This window comes from Schistocerca gregaria, chromosome 8 (genome assembly GCF_023897955.1).
Source record: "Schistocerca gregaria isolate iqSchGreg1 chromosome 8, iqSchGreg1.2, whole genome shotgun sequence".
Classification (NCBI taxonomy): Eukaryota; Metazoa; Arthropoda; class Insecta; order Orthoptera; family Acrididae; genus Schistocerca; species Schistocerca gregaria.
Window position 1 is genome coordinate 265052392 of NC_064927.1, and position 16371 is coordinate 265068762.

Genomic DNA, 16371 nt, shown 5'->3' on the forward strand with positions numbered 1-16371 from the left:
TGAACTTGCCCATCATCATCATCATCATCATTTAAGACTGATTATGCCTTTCAGCGTTCAGTCTGGAGCATAGCCCCCCTTATATAATTCCTCCATGTTCCCCTATTCAGTGATAACATTGGTGCCTCTTCTGATGTTAAACCTATTACTTCAAAATCATTCTTAACCGAATCCAGGTACCTTCTCCTTGGTCTGCCCCGACTCCTTCTACCCTCTACTGCTGAACCCATGAGTCTCTTGGGTAACCTTGCTTCTCCCATGCATGTAACATGACCTCACCATCTAAGCCTGTTGAATTGGACAGGTCTTGCACTTAGGTCTTCTTCAGGGATATGGCCTTTGCAGCAAGGGGTTGGGAATGGGAGTGGCATAGGACCTAGATGTTGCGTAGGTTGAGTGAGCAGTGAGATAGCATTTCAGGAGTAATAGAAAGGATTGGTGGTAGAATGTCCCTCATTTTCCAGGATTCGTAACAGATAGTTGAAGTTTAGTTGAAGTTTAGTTGAAGGATGTAGTTCAGTTTTTCCAGTCTGCAGTGATAAGTGGATGATAAAGAAGATGCTACTTTTCCTTTTTGGCTGGTTCTTGTGGATGGTGGGAGGGTTAGGTGTGTATGAGGATGTGGTGCAGGAAACCTATTTGCTGACTAGATTTGGGGGGGGTGGGGGGGGTGTCGGCAGATACCTGTTTGTGAAGGCCTTCAGCATACTGGGCAATAGAATTCTCGACACTGCAGATACAACATCCACGGCTGGTCAGGCTAAATGGGAGTGATTTTTTGAAGTCTGTTACTCATGCTTGTTTTATAGATCTCAAATATAAATTTCAGAATAAGAAAAATTCCAAGTTGTATATACATTGTCTGTAATTGTTGAATTCGTACGATGCACAATGAGATTGACAATGAAGAGGGGCTGTAGATTGTGAAGGGGTGAAGAACGGCAACAACTCATGTATATGTGGTGCATAGGCACATGTAATGAGCCTGAGACTGGACTAGCTTTTGAAATAGTGTTATTTTTTTGTGTAAGTACATTAGTGATCACACCTGATGACACTGGTGCCCAGATGTGCTGCAAGTGGATGCATATGAGTGAATGTGCGTGTGAAAATATAAGATCAATTTTCTCTAGAGCCATGAATGAAAATGTAAATAATGTGGTAACTGGTGTACATTCTCCCAAAGAACTATTTCAGTGTATGGTGTAAGAATTGACAGTTACAGTATTGTGAAACAGTTCCCTGGTCCAGTGAAATGCCGACTTCAGACAGACAGTCACTTCTGCCATTATTGTGAACATTTATTCTGACACTCTTCAACGTGTAACACCATTGGTGTTAACACCTCTGTGCATCATATTTGTTCTGTATACAACACCCAAGATAAAATATTGCAGAGGTAAAATAGACCCTTCATTGAGATCTCTGGGCAGGGCAGGATGTTGTCATCAGAACATAGGAAATGAGTGACTAAAGCAGTAAATGAGTTTTGCTATTTGGGAAGCAAAATAACTGACAGTAACTGAAGTGGAAAGAATATAAATTGCAGATTTGCAGTGGCAAAAAAATCTTTTTATGAAAAAGAGAAAAATGTTGGTGTATAATGTAATGAATTTAAGTTTTAGGAAACTTTTTCTGGTAGTATTTGTCTTGTGTGTAACTTTGTATGATAAATAGTATAAACAAAAAGAGAGAAGAAACTTTCAAAAAATGGGTATTACAAGAGAATGCTGAAGATTAGATACATGGAAACTCTAATAACTCGTACAAAGTGATGTACCCTCCACCATTTGCTTCAGTGGTTTGCAGTGAACAGATGTAGATGGGTAACTAATAAAAAAGTGCTGAATGTGATAGGGGAGAAAGGAAATTTATTGTGTAATTCAGTAATGGAGAGAAGTGTGGAGGGTAAAAATTATGATGTGATATCAAGTCTTGACTACAGTAAGCAGGTTTAAATGGATGTAGGTTGGAATAGTTATGCAGAGATGATGAGATTTATGCAAGTTAGACTAGCATGGAGAGCTGCATCAATCCAGTCTTTGAACTGATGAAGAGCAACAATGAACGTATGTAATTTCGGATCAGTCTTCGGTTATAGTAACTTTCATTGCAAAAGAACTTTTGTAAACATTTTACTTCGGGCATCCTGTAATGTGCGTTGTCTATTTCTACCAGCAGTAGAAGTGGGTGTTTGAAGGTTCAGACAGTACTCAGGAGAATTTACATATTGCTCCTGGTTTGTGTAGTGCTGTTATATAGGATGTGCATACTAAATATATGTATCAGGAGTCAATGACGCTTTGATGTTATATTTCACTGTGTCAGGTGTTTATTTTGGGTTTCCTAATCTGAATTTAACATTAACATTAACTTTAGATATGTGTGTTAACTTTAGATATGTGCTAATCTTAATGGTATAAATTGGTGTCTTTGTCTTTATTTTATTTATTTACTTTTAGTTGTGAGTCTTTTTTTTTTAGGTCTTGATGCAGGCATCACTGATACTTGCTACAGCAGTGTATGCAGTGGCAGCCATAATGGCAGCCATTGCTTGTTTTCTACTGCCAGTTGAAACTCAAGGAAAGGAGATGAAGGATGCTGTTGCATCCAGACGAAATCCTTCTCCTCGTTGATACTGCATAGTAATTTAGAGTAATTTGTTAGTTATAGAAGTAGATGAAATTACAAGTCTCATCAAAGATAATGTGATACCGGGAATTGGGAGCCCCATAGCAATGTTATATGGGGTGACACAGTAATTATTGTGTTGCTGCTGTAGTGGCCAAGAAAGACCAAAAATGGGAAGCAGTGGATCATAAACTTGATATTAACATTTCTTTATTATTAAGAGCTTGAGAGCATAGTTGATTACGCATGAGAAAATTATTATATATTACTTATTGACATGCCTGTTATTGACTAGAGTTCAGAAGTGCTCAAACTGGATTGAGAATTCATTGCAACTTTTTTTTTAAAATATGTTCAGATTTTGCACATATAGACCAGAAACATTTAACAATTTCATTGATTCATAATGATGCTGTGCCAACAACTTCATATTTACCACATTTCAATATTCTTGAAAAAATTTCTTAAATCATCCATGGAATGTATCAATGGCATCTGTGGCAGCAAAGAAACAAGTGTATCTTCTTTGAGTTCAGATGCAATAATGACTTTCAAAAGATTAATTCTGAAAGTCAGTTTGCCTGTTAACATGGCTAACAAAGTTAAAACAATCATAGACTTTGTATTTTGTTAGGGACACATATCAAAGATTGAATGACCTGCCCATGTTCCACAGTTTCAACAGACTATGAAAGTACATGAACGTAATATATGTATTAACCCCTCCATGAAGAACTAGATTGGCTGTAACACATCAAAATCATTTTATGGAAGCCATGAAGTTGTTGTAATAGTTAACAGTTGAATAACAAATGTTTCAAAAAGTATCACTAGATAACCTGTACTGCTGCACCCAAATGTTATCTCACTTCTTATTCTCTGAATTTTAATCATTGTGACATATGGTAGCTGTCCTCCTTGTCATGTAGTCATGACTTTTTCCAGTATTATGTGTTAGAGTATTACATCATGCACACAACTGAATACTTTACTGATTCAGTAAGTTTAACAAATGTTGTACTGTAATAGATAATGTTGAAATTGTGTGTACTAGCTGTACAATAACAATACAGAGCTCTTACTTCAGGGTGTGGAGTGAGATGAGTCATTTCTCAAAAAGTGTCTGAAAGAGATTTATTTAATGTTGTGTATAAATATATTTTGTGCATGTTGTTTCTCATGTAAATAATTTCAGTGTAAAATAGTTGCATTTATTAGGTGCACCTTACAGTTGTATAACTGCAGCCATTGCTGAAATGGAAAGAAATAAGCTCAAGGGTCTGCCCTGTATGATTGTAGTTTCAGTGAGTTTTGTGTTCTGCCATAAGGGTTATTCCTTTGTGATTTGTGATTCTTGCAGATGCAACAGTCTTCGAGACATATTATGAAATGAAATAAAGTAAAACAGTTATTAGTCATGGTAGTCTCTCTCTCTCTCTCTCTCTCTCTCTCTCTAGCCAATCTACATCTATTCAGGATGAGTCAGTGTACTGTGTGGGAGAAGGATGTGTAGAAACTAGTATCGGTTTCTCCTTCATTTATTCCTTTTGTTGCAATGGTCAGAAATTGTGACTGTTGAGGCACTTCCATAAAAGGCTGAATTCAATTCTGATCATTATGTGCAGTGTTTCTTTATTTCTTTTAGAACCTTCACTCACAGTCTCTTTAAAACCTTCTGTGATGCAAAAGGTCTTTCCTGTAATGTTCTTTTCCATACCACAATCAGTACATATAGGCAATTCAGATGAGAATTTGATAAGCAACTGACTTCATGGACGAATGATTCTTTGTTAGCCTTCCACTGAATCTCGACATAATATCTGACTAGTCCACAACCATATTTATGTGGATGTTTCAGTTTAAATTATTCTGGATGCATACCACCAAGAGATGAAATTTGGAATGGGTCTCAATGATCAATTGACAGTTTCTGTTTGTTGTATAGTTAAGTGTGATCTAAAAGTACCAAATTACAAATACAAAAGTAAAGTTTTACAAACAAAAATTACAAATCACAAATTAATCAACAAATTTAATAAATATCACAAAAAATAATGCTTTGACATAGCAGTCCACATTCACAGATCTATTTGAGTATTTGATGTTCTATTTGCAGCTTCAGTCATAGTAACATCACTCCGTTTCCCACATTATCTTCTCATAGAACACTATTGGACAGTGTTCTCTTTGGTCTGCTCTGCTGCTATGCAGTCACATTCAGGACTGTTCATGATTCCCCAAGTTATGTTATGTGGCCCAAGTTCTGATGTGACTTTTTTGTATCCTGTTTAGGTGACGTCAAATCTTCCTTGATGGCTTGGAATCTAGTATCAGTATGATTGAAAGACTTCCATCTCTCTTTTCGTGCTTCCTCCATCAGAAAGGATTACACTGCAATGATACATTATCTCCCCTCAGAATATGAGAGACTTCAGACAGGAGCATAGAGAGTTATCCAGTGGGCTGTGAATTGGAATTACTCTTCACAATATGAAGCTTTTTGTTTTTCAGTTGTGGGCTGATCTCATTTGTGGCATGGAGCCAAGGTGTTGGTGTGGTTGTTGTTGTTGCCATTGCTGCTGCTGTTATTGTCTTCAGTCCAAAGACTGTTGCTTTAATACAACTTTCCACACTTCCCTATCCTGTGTAAGTCTCTTCATCTCTCTGAAACTGTTGCAGCATACATCCATTTGAACCTGCTTACTATATTAAAGTCTTGGTCTCCCCTGCAGTTTTTGCTTCTACACCTCCATCCATCATCTATTTAACAATTTCTTGGTGTTAGCTTCGTCGTATGATCGCTGCCTTGATTCCTCAGGATGTGTGAATTGATTCTGTACAAGAATGCAGAACCGATAAATACTTTCATAAAAATCTTTCTAATACTAAAGATTAAATTAAGTCCATCAATATTAATTCTCTCTTCTAGGAAAACTTTTCCTGCTGTTGCCTGTCTACAATTTATATTCTCTTTACTCCTGGCGTAATTAGTTACTTTGATAAGTGAATAGCAAATCTCATCTACTACTATATCTGATTTCCTAATCTAATTATGACAGCACTAGCTGACATATTTTGCCTGCACTCCATTTACAGCTATAATGAATATTTGATATGTGGTCTTATATTCAGTAAGCATATATTTTAAATGCAGCATAACAATCTGGAACTGTGTCGGGAGTTGTAGCAAGACAATAAATGTGGAATCAGCAAGGCTCCCCCACCTGAAACCAATTGGATCTTAAGACCAAAAAGAATAAGATTGATTTTGCATGGACAGTGCTTGTGGGATGTATGTCGATTCTTGGAGGTTTTCCCTTACAGAGTGATGGACATGTCGTGTTTTGTAATCCTGCGACAAACTGCTGTCGGTGATGTATCTGTGTGACACTGTGAAACCATCTTTCCTTCTTTAAACTATGCCTTCTATTAATCATGCAGGATGCTCTTTTAACTCAGATATTTGTGACAGGCTGCTACTAGAAGAGTGCTCATTGGTTTTGCTTAATGTGTACAGAACCTGACAGGTACTCCATGAAGCCCAATAATCTCTTCACGAAGACTTGCCTATCTGAAATTTTCATATTCCTGTGACAGTCAGAACGAGAAACTGTACTCAGTAAAGCAGTTTAGCATTTTGCTCTTTAATTTATCACAGCCAGTGTTATCAATAAAGTGGAGGAATATAATGTGACTGGCTCTACATAAGGGAAAAACTTCTATTGTTCAACTTAATATATTTTTCAGAGCATAAATGCATTTGTGTAAAATAGTTAGAACTGCACACAAATACTAGAAGGTGAGCTTATGATACTGTAAGGACTGATTTATCTGTTTTAGTATTGTGATGAGATTTAGACATTTGTACTACTGGTATCCATTATTTTACATAGTCTTAGACTGCCTATGTGAAACAGAGAAAAGTATGGAGACAGTGGCCCTACCTGTTTAGCATTTCGGCTACATATCATCTGTTGGGAAATTTGTTAAATTTTATGTATTTCCTGGCTACTGTGCTTGATTACTGCTGCATGTGGAGTAAAAAGTTGTGCACAGGACTTAAAATTTGCAGCATTCCAAAGAGAAAGAAGTTATTTGTGTACTACGCTGTTTTGTATACTACAGGGTATATGCCCCTGTTCTTCATAAGTTACCAATGAAATTATTGTGTGTGTGCATTATTTGTCATGTTAACATGTTATATTGGGGAAGCTTTTTAATTAAAATATGCAGTATCAGAAAATTTTATACCTCCCATGGACTGTTATGTACTAAATCGTGAAAAAATTCCATTAATCTTATAATAATAGTTCTACAGTTCTTCATTAAATAAGTAAAATAGTTTGTAAGAATGTGTTAAGAGAGTTGATTGATATGAGAACTGGAAGTACAGTATTAATCATTAATCGTCACTTTCGCAGCAGCTACAAAGCTGCATTGTTTTATAATATCTGATGAGTATTTAACTGAATAATCAGGTATTGCTGTTGCTACAACTTATTTTTAAAATTTATGATACCCACTGTGCAGAAGACTTACATGTTGACCAAAGAGTATATTTAAGGGATGGTTTATTTTTGTGTAACATGAGTAACATTTTTAAGCCACAGACAGAAAGCTGTAGGTTATAAAATGGATCTTTTATATCGCTGCAGTATATGTGCTACTGTGAAACTTCCTGGCAGACTAAACCTGTCAGCTATGTAGGAGCTCAGACATGATGGAATCCTGCTTTATCAATTGAGTGATCCAAGTAGGACTGTCAAACTACTTTCTCAGGTTTAATTATGCCAGTTGTTGAGTTTGTCCATTTACTGTTCATAGTGATAAATTTTGTGTTATTTATGGTTTCATCCATGTATATGGTTTGCAAGGCTGCCATAACCAGAGAGATAGTACTGGAAACTTTGATTCATCTGCCACTGCTACCAATTTGGAGGAGGATTCTAAAATTCTTTCTATTCAGCAGTAAATTTCCATTCAGCAGTAAAATTGGTGGAAGAAAACTCCTATTATGCATGTGTACTGGCCATCTTAAAGTACAAAATATGATATTCATATCTGGAAAAGGATGGATTCCTTCACAGTGTAAAGATGACGTGTTAAGTTGCAGACGGGCACAACAAAAAGACCGTTGCACATTAGAGCTTTCAGTCAAAGCCAATTTGGTGATGCTGGTGGTAAGTGTAAAGTGTTTGTGTGTGTGTGTGTGTGTGTGTTCTGGTGTGTGTTCTGGTGTGTGTTCTGGTGTGTGTTTGCTGGTGTGTCTGTCTGTGTATTTTCTGTGCTGAAGAAGGCTTTGGCCAAAAACCATAATGAGTAACAGTCTCTTTGTTGTGCCTTTCTACAACTGAGAAGGCCACTTTGTGGTGAATAAAAATCTGTTCTTTTCCTAATATTGTTGGTATTTCAACCTGGAGTTCCCATTATTTGAAATTCATACCTGTTTGTAAGTAATACATTGTCACTGACTGGTTACAGCCCATTAGTAAGCTTCCATATATTCAACACATCCACATAATATTACTTAATCTGTCATGTGCTTGTACTACTCTGATTGTAAATGGTTGTTTATATTTGCTTAATCCACAAATTGCAATAACTGTGGTATCCCTTATTGGTAGCAGTGCTCACCTGTGAAATGGTACACAATGAAAACATGTTTTATATCAAACAAGTTATGCTGAGGGATTTTTGTACCAATGTTGAAATATTTTTGTGCATTTAAAACAGTCAGCAGCATATCTTTCTGCACTAACACCCCTGGGAGGAAAGAGTGCTAGTCCAGTAAGATGTCGGGGTTCCAGGTTTGATTTCTGGCTGGGTTGGGAATTTTCTCTGCTCAGGGACTGTGTGTTTGTGTTGTCCTTACCATTCCATCATCATTTGTGAAAGTGGCTAGATTAGACAGTGTACATACTGAGAATTTGTACAAACGCTGATGACCGCGCAGTTGACGCCCCACAAATGAATCGTCATCATTATTATCCAGTAAGATGTGCAGGAGAGATTGTTAGGTTTGGAAACAATGAGAGGTAACATAGGTTCTGGCTTTGCATCCCAGTCCAGAAAGAAATTGTAAACTGCCAGGAAGTTCCAATTTGTAGGTATCTTATTCGTAGATTATAGGTTTCTTTGTTTACAGAGAGAAGTGAAATTCCATTTTTTTTCTTTTTTTTTTTTTTTGGGGGGGGGGGGGGGCGGCCATGGGATAGGTATTATATAAAGGTGGGTGGGAGAAAGTTTGAGACATTTTATCCCCAACTGTCTTCATGGGTTTACTAATGGGTGCCTATGTATATTCCCTTTTTCCCCCCTCATCTGGATTTTGTATTTATGAATTGTTCCTCCACCTGAGTTGTGTCCCTTCTGTATGTCCTTACATGTATGCAATTAGTAGCTCTCACCTTATAACTCAAGCTTTCAGACAAATCCAGAAACAAGAATTTTGGTAATTTTTTGTAATTTGCTTTATAAAAAAATTGCCATTTCATTTGCAAACAGAACCACAATCTCTTAACACAGTTGTTTAAATTTTCATGTCTGCTAAATTACGATGGAATCTGTTAATTCCAGAAACTGTATATAATAGAAATGTTCCTTTAATGTTGTTGCTTATTTTGATATTATGTCTTTGTATAATAATAGCACTTTGTTTTCTTTATAATAATATTTGTTTAAGAATATTAAACCTTTAAATGATAGAGTACAAAAAAGCTTCTCTTCCATTTGTAGCTTTAACAGGACATTAGTCCTTCTTTAGAAAATAAAAGGTTTGTTGTACATTGGTTTTTTAATAAAAATATTTTTCAGACTGTTTAATTGCGCATTTTTATACCAATGCTCTTAACCCTACTTCAGTCTCTGCAAGAAGTTCGTAACAGTATGTACAATGTGCAGAATGTGATGCTTTGCTTATAGGTGGTGTTATGCAGTACTGGAAAAAACTGTATTTGTCTTGTAAATAGTTAATCCTAAGTTTGTATTGATATTTCTGATCTGAAACTGCAACAGCCCAAATTTTGAAAAAACTGAAATAATTGTACATAGCAAAGCTACCCTCCCTGTTTTCCTTTCCCTGTTGCTTCATAGCCTGGGTTGTGAGTAACTAAATCCACTTTCCATTCTTTCCCCTCTCTCCTCTCTGATGAAGGAATATTTATTCCGAAAGCTAGGAACGTAAATGTTCGGTTGTTTTTTGTGTATCTATTGGCTGTACTGAGCTGAGGTAAGTACTGGCCAACCCCTTTATCTCTTTGTTAGTAAAAGCTGAAATGTATAACTCCATTTTCAAATGTACTGTTACAAAGGAAAACCCAGGAGAATTGCTCAATTTAATCCTCATACCACTGAAGAGATGAATTCAATAGTTGTCTGGTGTTGAGGAACAGCTGAAATAGTTAAAATTGAACAAATCTCCAGGCCCTGTCAGACTCTATACTGAATTTACAACTGAGATAGCCCCTCTTCTAACTATAATCTACCGTAGATCCCCCAAATAGAAAGCCATGTCCAATTCTTCGAAAAAGAGACAGGTCTCTCACGTCTACAAGAAGAGTTGTAGAAGTGATCCACAAAACTACTGTTCAATATCCTTGACATCGAAGTGTTGCAGAATCTTAGAACACATTCTGAGCTCAAACATAATGAGGTATTTTGAACAGAATTACCTCCTCTTTGCCAACCAGCATGGATTTCGAAAAAATCTTTCATGTGAAACCCAACTCCCACTTTTCTTGTATGACATACTGAAAGCTTTGGATCAAGGCAACCAGGTAGATGCAGTATTTCTTAATTTCTGAAAAGCATTTGACTCTGTACAGCACCTGTGATTATTGTCAAAAGTACAATCATATGGGGTATCAAATGAGATTTGTGACTGGATTGAGGAGTTTTTGATAGGGAGGACACAGCATGTTGTCTTGAATGGAGAGTCATTGTCATATGTAGAAGTAACTTCAGGTGTTCCCCAGGGCAGTATGTTTGGGGCTGTTGCTGTTTATATTGCATAGTAATGATCTTGCAGACAATATTAATAATAAAATCAGACTTTTTGGAGAGGATGCAGTTATCTATAATGAAGTACTATATGAAAGAAGCTGCATAAATATTCAGTCTGATCTTGATAAGGAGATTAGCAACTTGCTTCAAATGTTCACAAATGTACAACTGTGCACTTCACAAAATGAAAAAAAATTAGTATTCTATGACTATAATACTATATCAATGAGTCAGTTTTGGAATTGGCCAACTCATACAAATACCTGAGTGTTAACACTTTATAGGTATATGGAATGGAATTATCACACAGGCTAAGTCATGGGTAAAGCAGGTAATAGACGTCTGTTCATTGGTAGAATACTGAGAGATTGCTCACAAATCACTTGTGCCACTCATTCTAGAATACTGCTCAAGTGTGTGGACATGCACTAAATAGAACAAGCAGGGTATATTTAAAGTATATAGAGAAAGGCAGCACGAGTGGTCACAGATTTGTTTGATCCATGAGAGTGTGTCACAGAGATATTGAAGGAACTGAACTGGAAGGCTCTTGAAGATAAGACGTAAGCTGTCCTCAGAAAGTCTACTAATAAAGTTTCAAGATCCAGCTTTTAGTGAATACTCTAGGAATATACTATAACCCCCTACAAATCACTCACATATGGATTGTGAGAATAAGATTAGAATAATTACTGCATATGCAGAGACATTCAATCATTCTTCCAGTGCTCCATACATGAGTGGAACAGGAAGAAATCGTAATAACTGGTACAATGGAACGTATCCTTTGCCATGCACCTCATGGTGGTTTGCAGAGTGTAGATGTGGATATAGACATAGATTTCCCAGAACCCTTCCAACAGATTTAAGTCTTCCATTCACCTTCCCTAACACAGATTTTGCATTGTTATTCTACTCTAGATTATTCCTTAGTATTACATCTAAAAACTAAAATGAGCTGATGTGCTCATGAAGTTCACCATTAATCTTGTAATCTGATACTATCACATTGTTAAGGGCATATCTTACATTTATCGTAATTTTAAGAAGGCCGTTATTCATTACACCAATGGAAACTATGTTAAAATCTTTTTGCATTTCCTTAAGTCATCTCCTGAGATAGGAAAACACCGAATCACTGAGCATTACATTGCGTAGAGGCCATGTTGAACTGCACCTTGTCTTTTACGCAACACTGTCTGAACATAAAGCTGAATGTATCTGCCAAAAAAAATATGCACAAATTATCAGGATCAACCTGAGGAGAAGAAGCAGTAACTGGGGAATTCTGAACTTGTTCTCTGCTACCTCACAGCTGAATATGTGTACCCCCTGAGTGGTGCAGATCTTGTCATGCAAAAGCAGTGGATATTTCTTTCAGTGAGGCATGCTACATTATTACAGGCTGCTCAAGAACCATACCATCTGGAGGAGCTACATTGTCTCACTGGAAACACTCCCCCTGACATTCATTGAGAAGTTTTCCCTTTTCTCTCTTCTTTTGTAGCTACACCACCTAATTTCATTTTGTGATTCACTACCAGCAAGCATGTTCACATTCCTTACGATAACTGAGGTGCTCACAGCTGAACTACAGCAAACACGACTGCAAGTATGTCATGTTAAAACCCAGAAATGGTATCATGGAAAAAGGATGGACACCATGGAAATCATTTCTTCAAATCTGTATTGATTTCATAAGGAGAAAAAGTTATATCCAAAGATGAAGGTCTCTGTGTGGAATAATTTTCTTTCTTTCTTCTTTTTTTTTTTTTTAAAAAAAAAGTGGGGATGGATGGATCTTAGCCCGCTTCTTGTGGCACCACCTGTATTCAGTGTTGTATACTATGAAGGACTTAAAATCTACAATCACTGTACTTTGATTTTTGGTGTTTATCTGTAATGACATAACATTTCCAATATCCCTCTAAACGTGATACACAGATAAAACAAAAACACCACCAACTACTACTACTACTACTACTAGTAGTAGTAGTAGTAGTAGTAGTAGTAATTTTGGAAGTTATTTTATTTATTGTTTAAAAACAAACATGAAATGCATATACATCTTAGCTAACTACAAAATATAAAAAAATACAAATTTTTAAACAACTGTTTAAAATGCATATGCATCTTAGCTAACTACAAAATATAAAAAAATTACAAAATTTGTAATTTTCTTATATTTTGTAGTTCGCTAAGATGTATATGCATTTTATGTTTGTTTTTAAACAATAAATAAAGTAACTTCCAAAATCACTTACAGGATGTCTATAGAGGAAGACAGTAATAAAAAAATTTAAATTGTACTGTAATTATTCTGCTTTGCAAAAATGGAAACTGGCAGGATAAAAAACTGTATCTATATAATTCTCCTTTCCATAATGTTCAACAATATATTCAATAAAATGAGCACCAACTGCATAAAAGAACTTTAGAGTTTTAACAGGTAAAGAAACAAGCTGAAGTCAGGAGTCAGAATGTTGCTATTACAAAGCCACAGCCATAGCCTAACATTGTCTAACTAGAATTATAAGCTTCTAAATGTATGTAATTATAATTTTTTTGTCTTGTACTGTAACATGACAAAGTATCCAGTACCCTCATGAAAGTGATTCATGAATCAGTAAAATTACTATTATGAGTGCTTAGAGCACAATGGAACATTAGCAAGCTGTGAACAACATTATTTATCACATTTTATGAGATTCAAAGTGTTTGAGAAAGCTCTTTATTCTATTCCAATGAAATCTGTGTTGATAATCGTTGATAAACAAGAAACTGGCTCTTACTATTATACGTTTATGAATACAATACTAGGAGAAACTGAGTGACAGACAGAAACATTTAGAAATTAAGTCTTCTTTTAAGTTCACCTGCCTGCAGCTCACACCACCTCTATGTGGTGCGCAGAAATCTGTCCTAATTAATATTTTTATCCTATCCCAGCTTTTCCAGGATTTGATATTAGGAGAAAAGGTTTACACTATCCATCACTCAGCCCTAATATGGCACAGAAAGGAGTGAGGTATTCAGCCATAAAAATTGTTGAATGATTGACCACAGAACATCCCAGTAAGTTAGTAATGTATAAGCCAATGTTAAAGCTTCCATTACATGTCATCAGAATGATGAAAAATCCAAAACTAAATTATTAAAATTGAAGGAAGAGTCTGTCAAGATGATTTGATGTCATCACAACCTTTCTCATCATCATAGAAGGCATTTTCAGATCCTCAAACTCAAAACACAAAGAATACTTATTGCCAGTTTTAACTTTTAGCAGTGAGACTTTAATTATTAAAGCAAGAATCCATAGAAAAAATAAGGTTTCTTAGCAAAGAACAGAGAGATGCATGTTGCAAATAAGCGAGAAACAAACAAGTGAATCAGGAGGGAGATTATATATCTACATATGTACTTTGCAAAGCACTGTGACAGAGGGTCATTAGCATTGTATCACATGTTTGCATTTTTCCCATTACAATTGCATATGTAGAGTGGTCTGAATGCCTCCCTTAAACACCTCAGCATGTGCTGTTGTGATTAGTCCAATCTTGTCTTTGCAGTACCTACAAGAGTGATATATAGGGGAATAGAACATATCAAGATTCATTAGTCAATACTGGTACTCGAAACATTCTATACAGCAGTGGAAGACATAATACAAATATCTTCAACAAAATTGTGATTAATGCTCAAGTTACTTCTGTCTATGTCATATTGTATGAAGACAGGTGCTTTGCAAGAGCCAATGTCATGAAAAACTTAAGTTCAAAGATAGCCCTAGGAGGGCCCAATGTGAATGCAAGCTTTCTGATAAAAGGAGCTTCATGCAGTAATACCAATATAGGCACTACAAGCATTTTTGTATTTTGTCTGTATAATAAATATTATAGGAAAGTGACATTGGCATTGGTACCACTTCTGTTGTAAACACCAGTTGGAGTAGTTGAGCGAGAGAGAAAGTAAAAGAGAATGTGGCAAGCAAATCAAAAAAGACAGCCTCCTAATTGGGACCCCCTCCCCCTCTTTTATTTAAGGAAATAACAGTCATCTCAAGGAAAGGACCATAATTACTGAAAGGAAAGGTTCCAATAGCAAAAGCTTGAAACAATCTCTTAAGTGCAGGGGAAAAAAATGTTACTTAGGTTTCACTGAAGAGGAGAGAGGAGAGAGAGAGAGAGAGAGAGAGAGAGAGAGAGAGAGAGAGACATTGATGGATGTTAATGGGAAAGGTTAAGGCAACACAATCAAACTCACAGTCAAAGGCAATCGTTTATAATATATTTCTCCCTAAAGTGCTCAATGTTGTCAAAGCATGTAAAAAATTGTTCTAGAATCAATGAGTTTAATTTTCAAGAAAGCGAGAGTTATTGTGAAAAATGTACTCGTAGTGATGTGTTTGACACCAGAGTAGATATAATCTTCATCTTATTCTTGATAGCTGCAAAAACTTTGTAAGAAATCTCATTTGCATGCTCCCTGCTTATGGCAGCTGCTGCTCCAAATCATACTATCAAACAACATACTTCAGTCCTGACTTATCAATTTCTAATATATATCACATGTACTAGGATTACTTCAAAGAGTAACATCCAATACTAGCAATGTGTCACTGTCTTGCAAGATTTTTGTGGTAGAATTTGAGATACCATTTAAAAACCAAAGAATGATCCATTTTTCAAATGTAATTGGTATGAACTAATAGCAAAACAACCAACCAATAAAAACTTGAATCTGTTCAGAATCCTCCTGCCAAGGAAAGGCAGACTTACTGAAGAATAATCACAACTCAGATTTTCTAATCTCTTATTTTATCTGTAGAAATTTATGCTTTCCCCTCATTTAATGAGTGGTTTTGCATTTTACATGTGACAGATATGACCTCTTAATATGACTAAATGTGAAACAATCACAGTGTTCCTGGAGTCATCCAGTCAACTTTGGCTCTATGGTGACTTCAAGGTCACTATTAATGCACAGGTAATCCTAGACACATTCATGCCTGGCATATCAGTCTTGGTCAGCACATTTTAGACAGTACCCTTGTCAGACTCAGCCATTATCTACAGCCATCACAGTTGTCACATCTTCATGGTTTGCACCAAAGATTGACTCATGGCATGCCACTGGAACCAGTTTCATTCTTTGTTGGCCCTGGCTACACTGGGGGTTGAGCAGGCCTAGTTGTGCCGACCTACCCTGGCGGTTGGAACTTCGTCAGCACGGATGACAGATTTGCCTCCTGTAGCGGGTGTTGATACCTCCCATTGCACTGAGCAGGTGCTGCCATCAGCGGGGTCAGAAGCGGAATCTCCATCGCCAGTGCCCTTCCTCTTCAGTGCGCTGTTATCACTGTCTGTGTTGGTACCCCTCATAGTGGACTACAATGTCCAGTGGTTCCTGACCCTCTACCACCAGTCGTGTCCACCAGTTGCACCAGAGTCCTCAGGCGGTGGTGGTGTCCTCATTGCACTCACTTTTGTCATTACACGCTGGCCCGAGTGGTCAGGAACTTCTTGAGCTTTGGGGTTATGCCCCTAGCATAATTACAGATGTCACAGATGTCTCTTCAGCCACAGCATGATGGATGGCAATGCCTATTCTTTCCTCAGCTGCAAAGAAGGAGCTTAGTAACCTGATGGTTACTGCTGCTCACAGTGGAAGTATGTCAGGCCACTACAGCAAGCATAGTGCAATACTGAAATCCATATGGCGTGCCCACAGCTGCCCAAG

The 16371-nt window shown here is 36.7% G+C and overlaps 1 protein-coding gene across 3 annotated transcripts in view; it reads left to right on the forward strand.

The window, feature by feature from the left end:
* Positions 1 to 9447, forward strand: part of LOC126284489 (synaptic vesicle 2-related protein) — a 105633-nt gene extending 96186 nt beyond the window's left edge. For all 3 annotated transcript variants that reach the window (XM_049983451.1, XM_049983450.1, XM_049983452.1), the window contains exon 13: positions 2484 to 9447. In XM_049983451.1, the coding sequence (XP_049839408.1) occupies positions 2484 to 2636 (153 nt within the window). In that variant the 3' untranslated portion in view covers positions 2637 to 9447. The remainder of the gene's footprint in view (positions 1 to 2483) is intronic.
* Positions 9448 to 16371: the final 6924 nt, after the last annotated feature.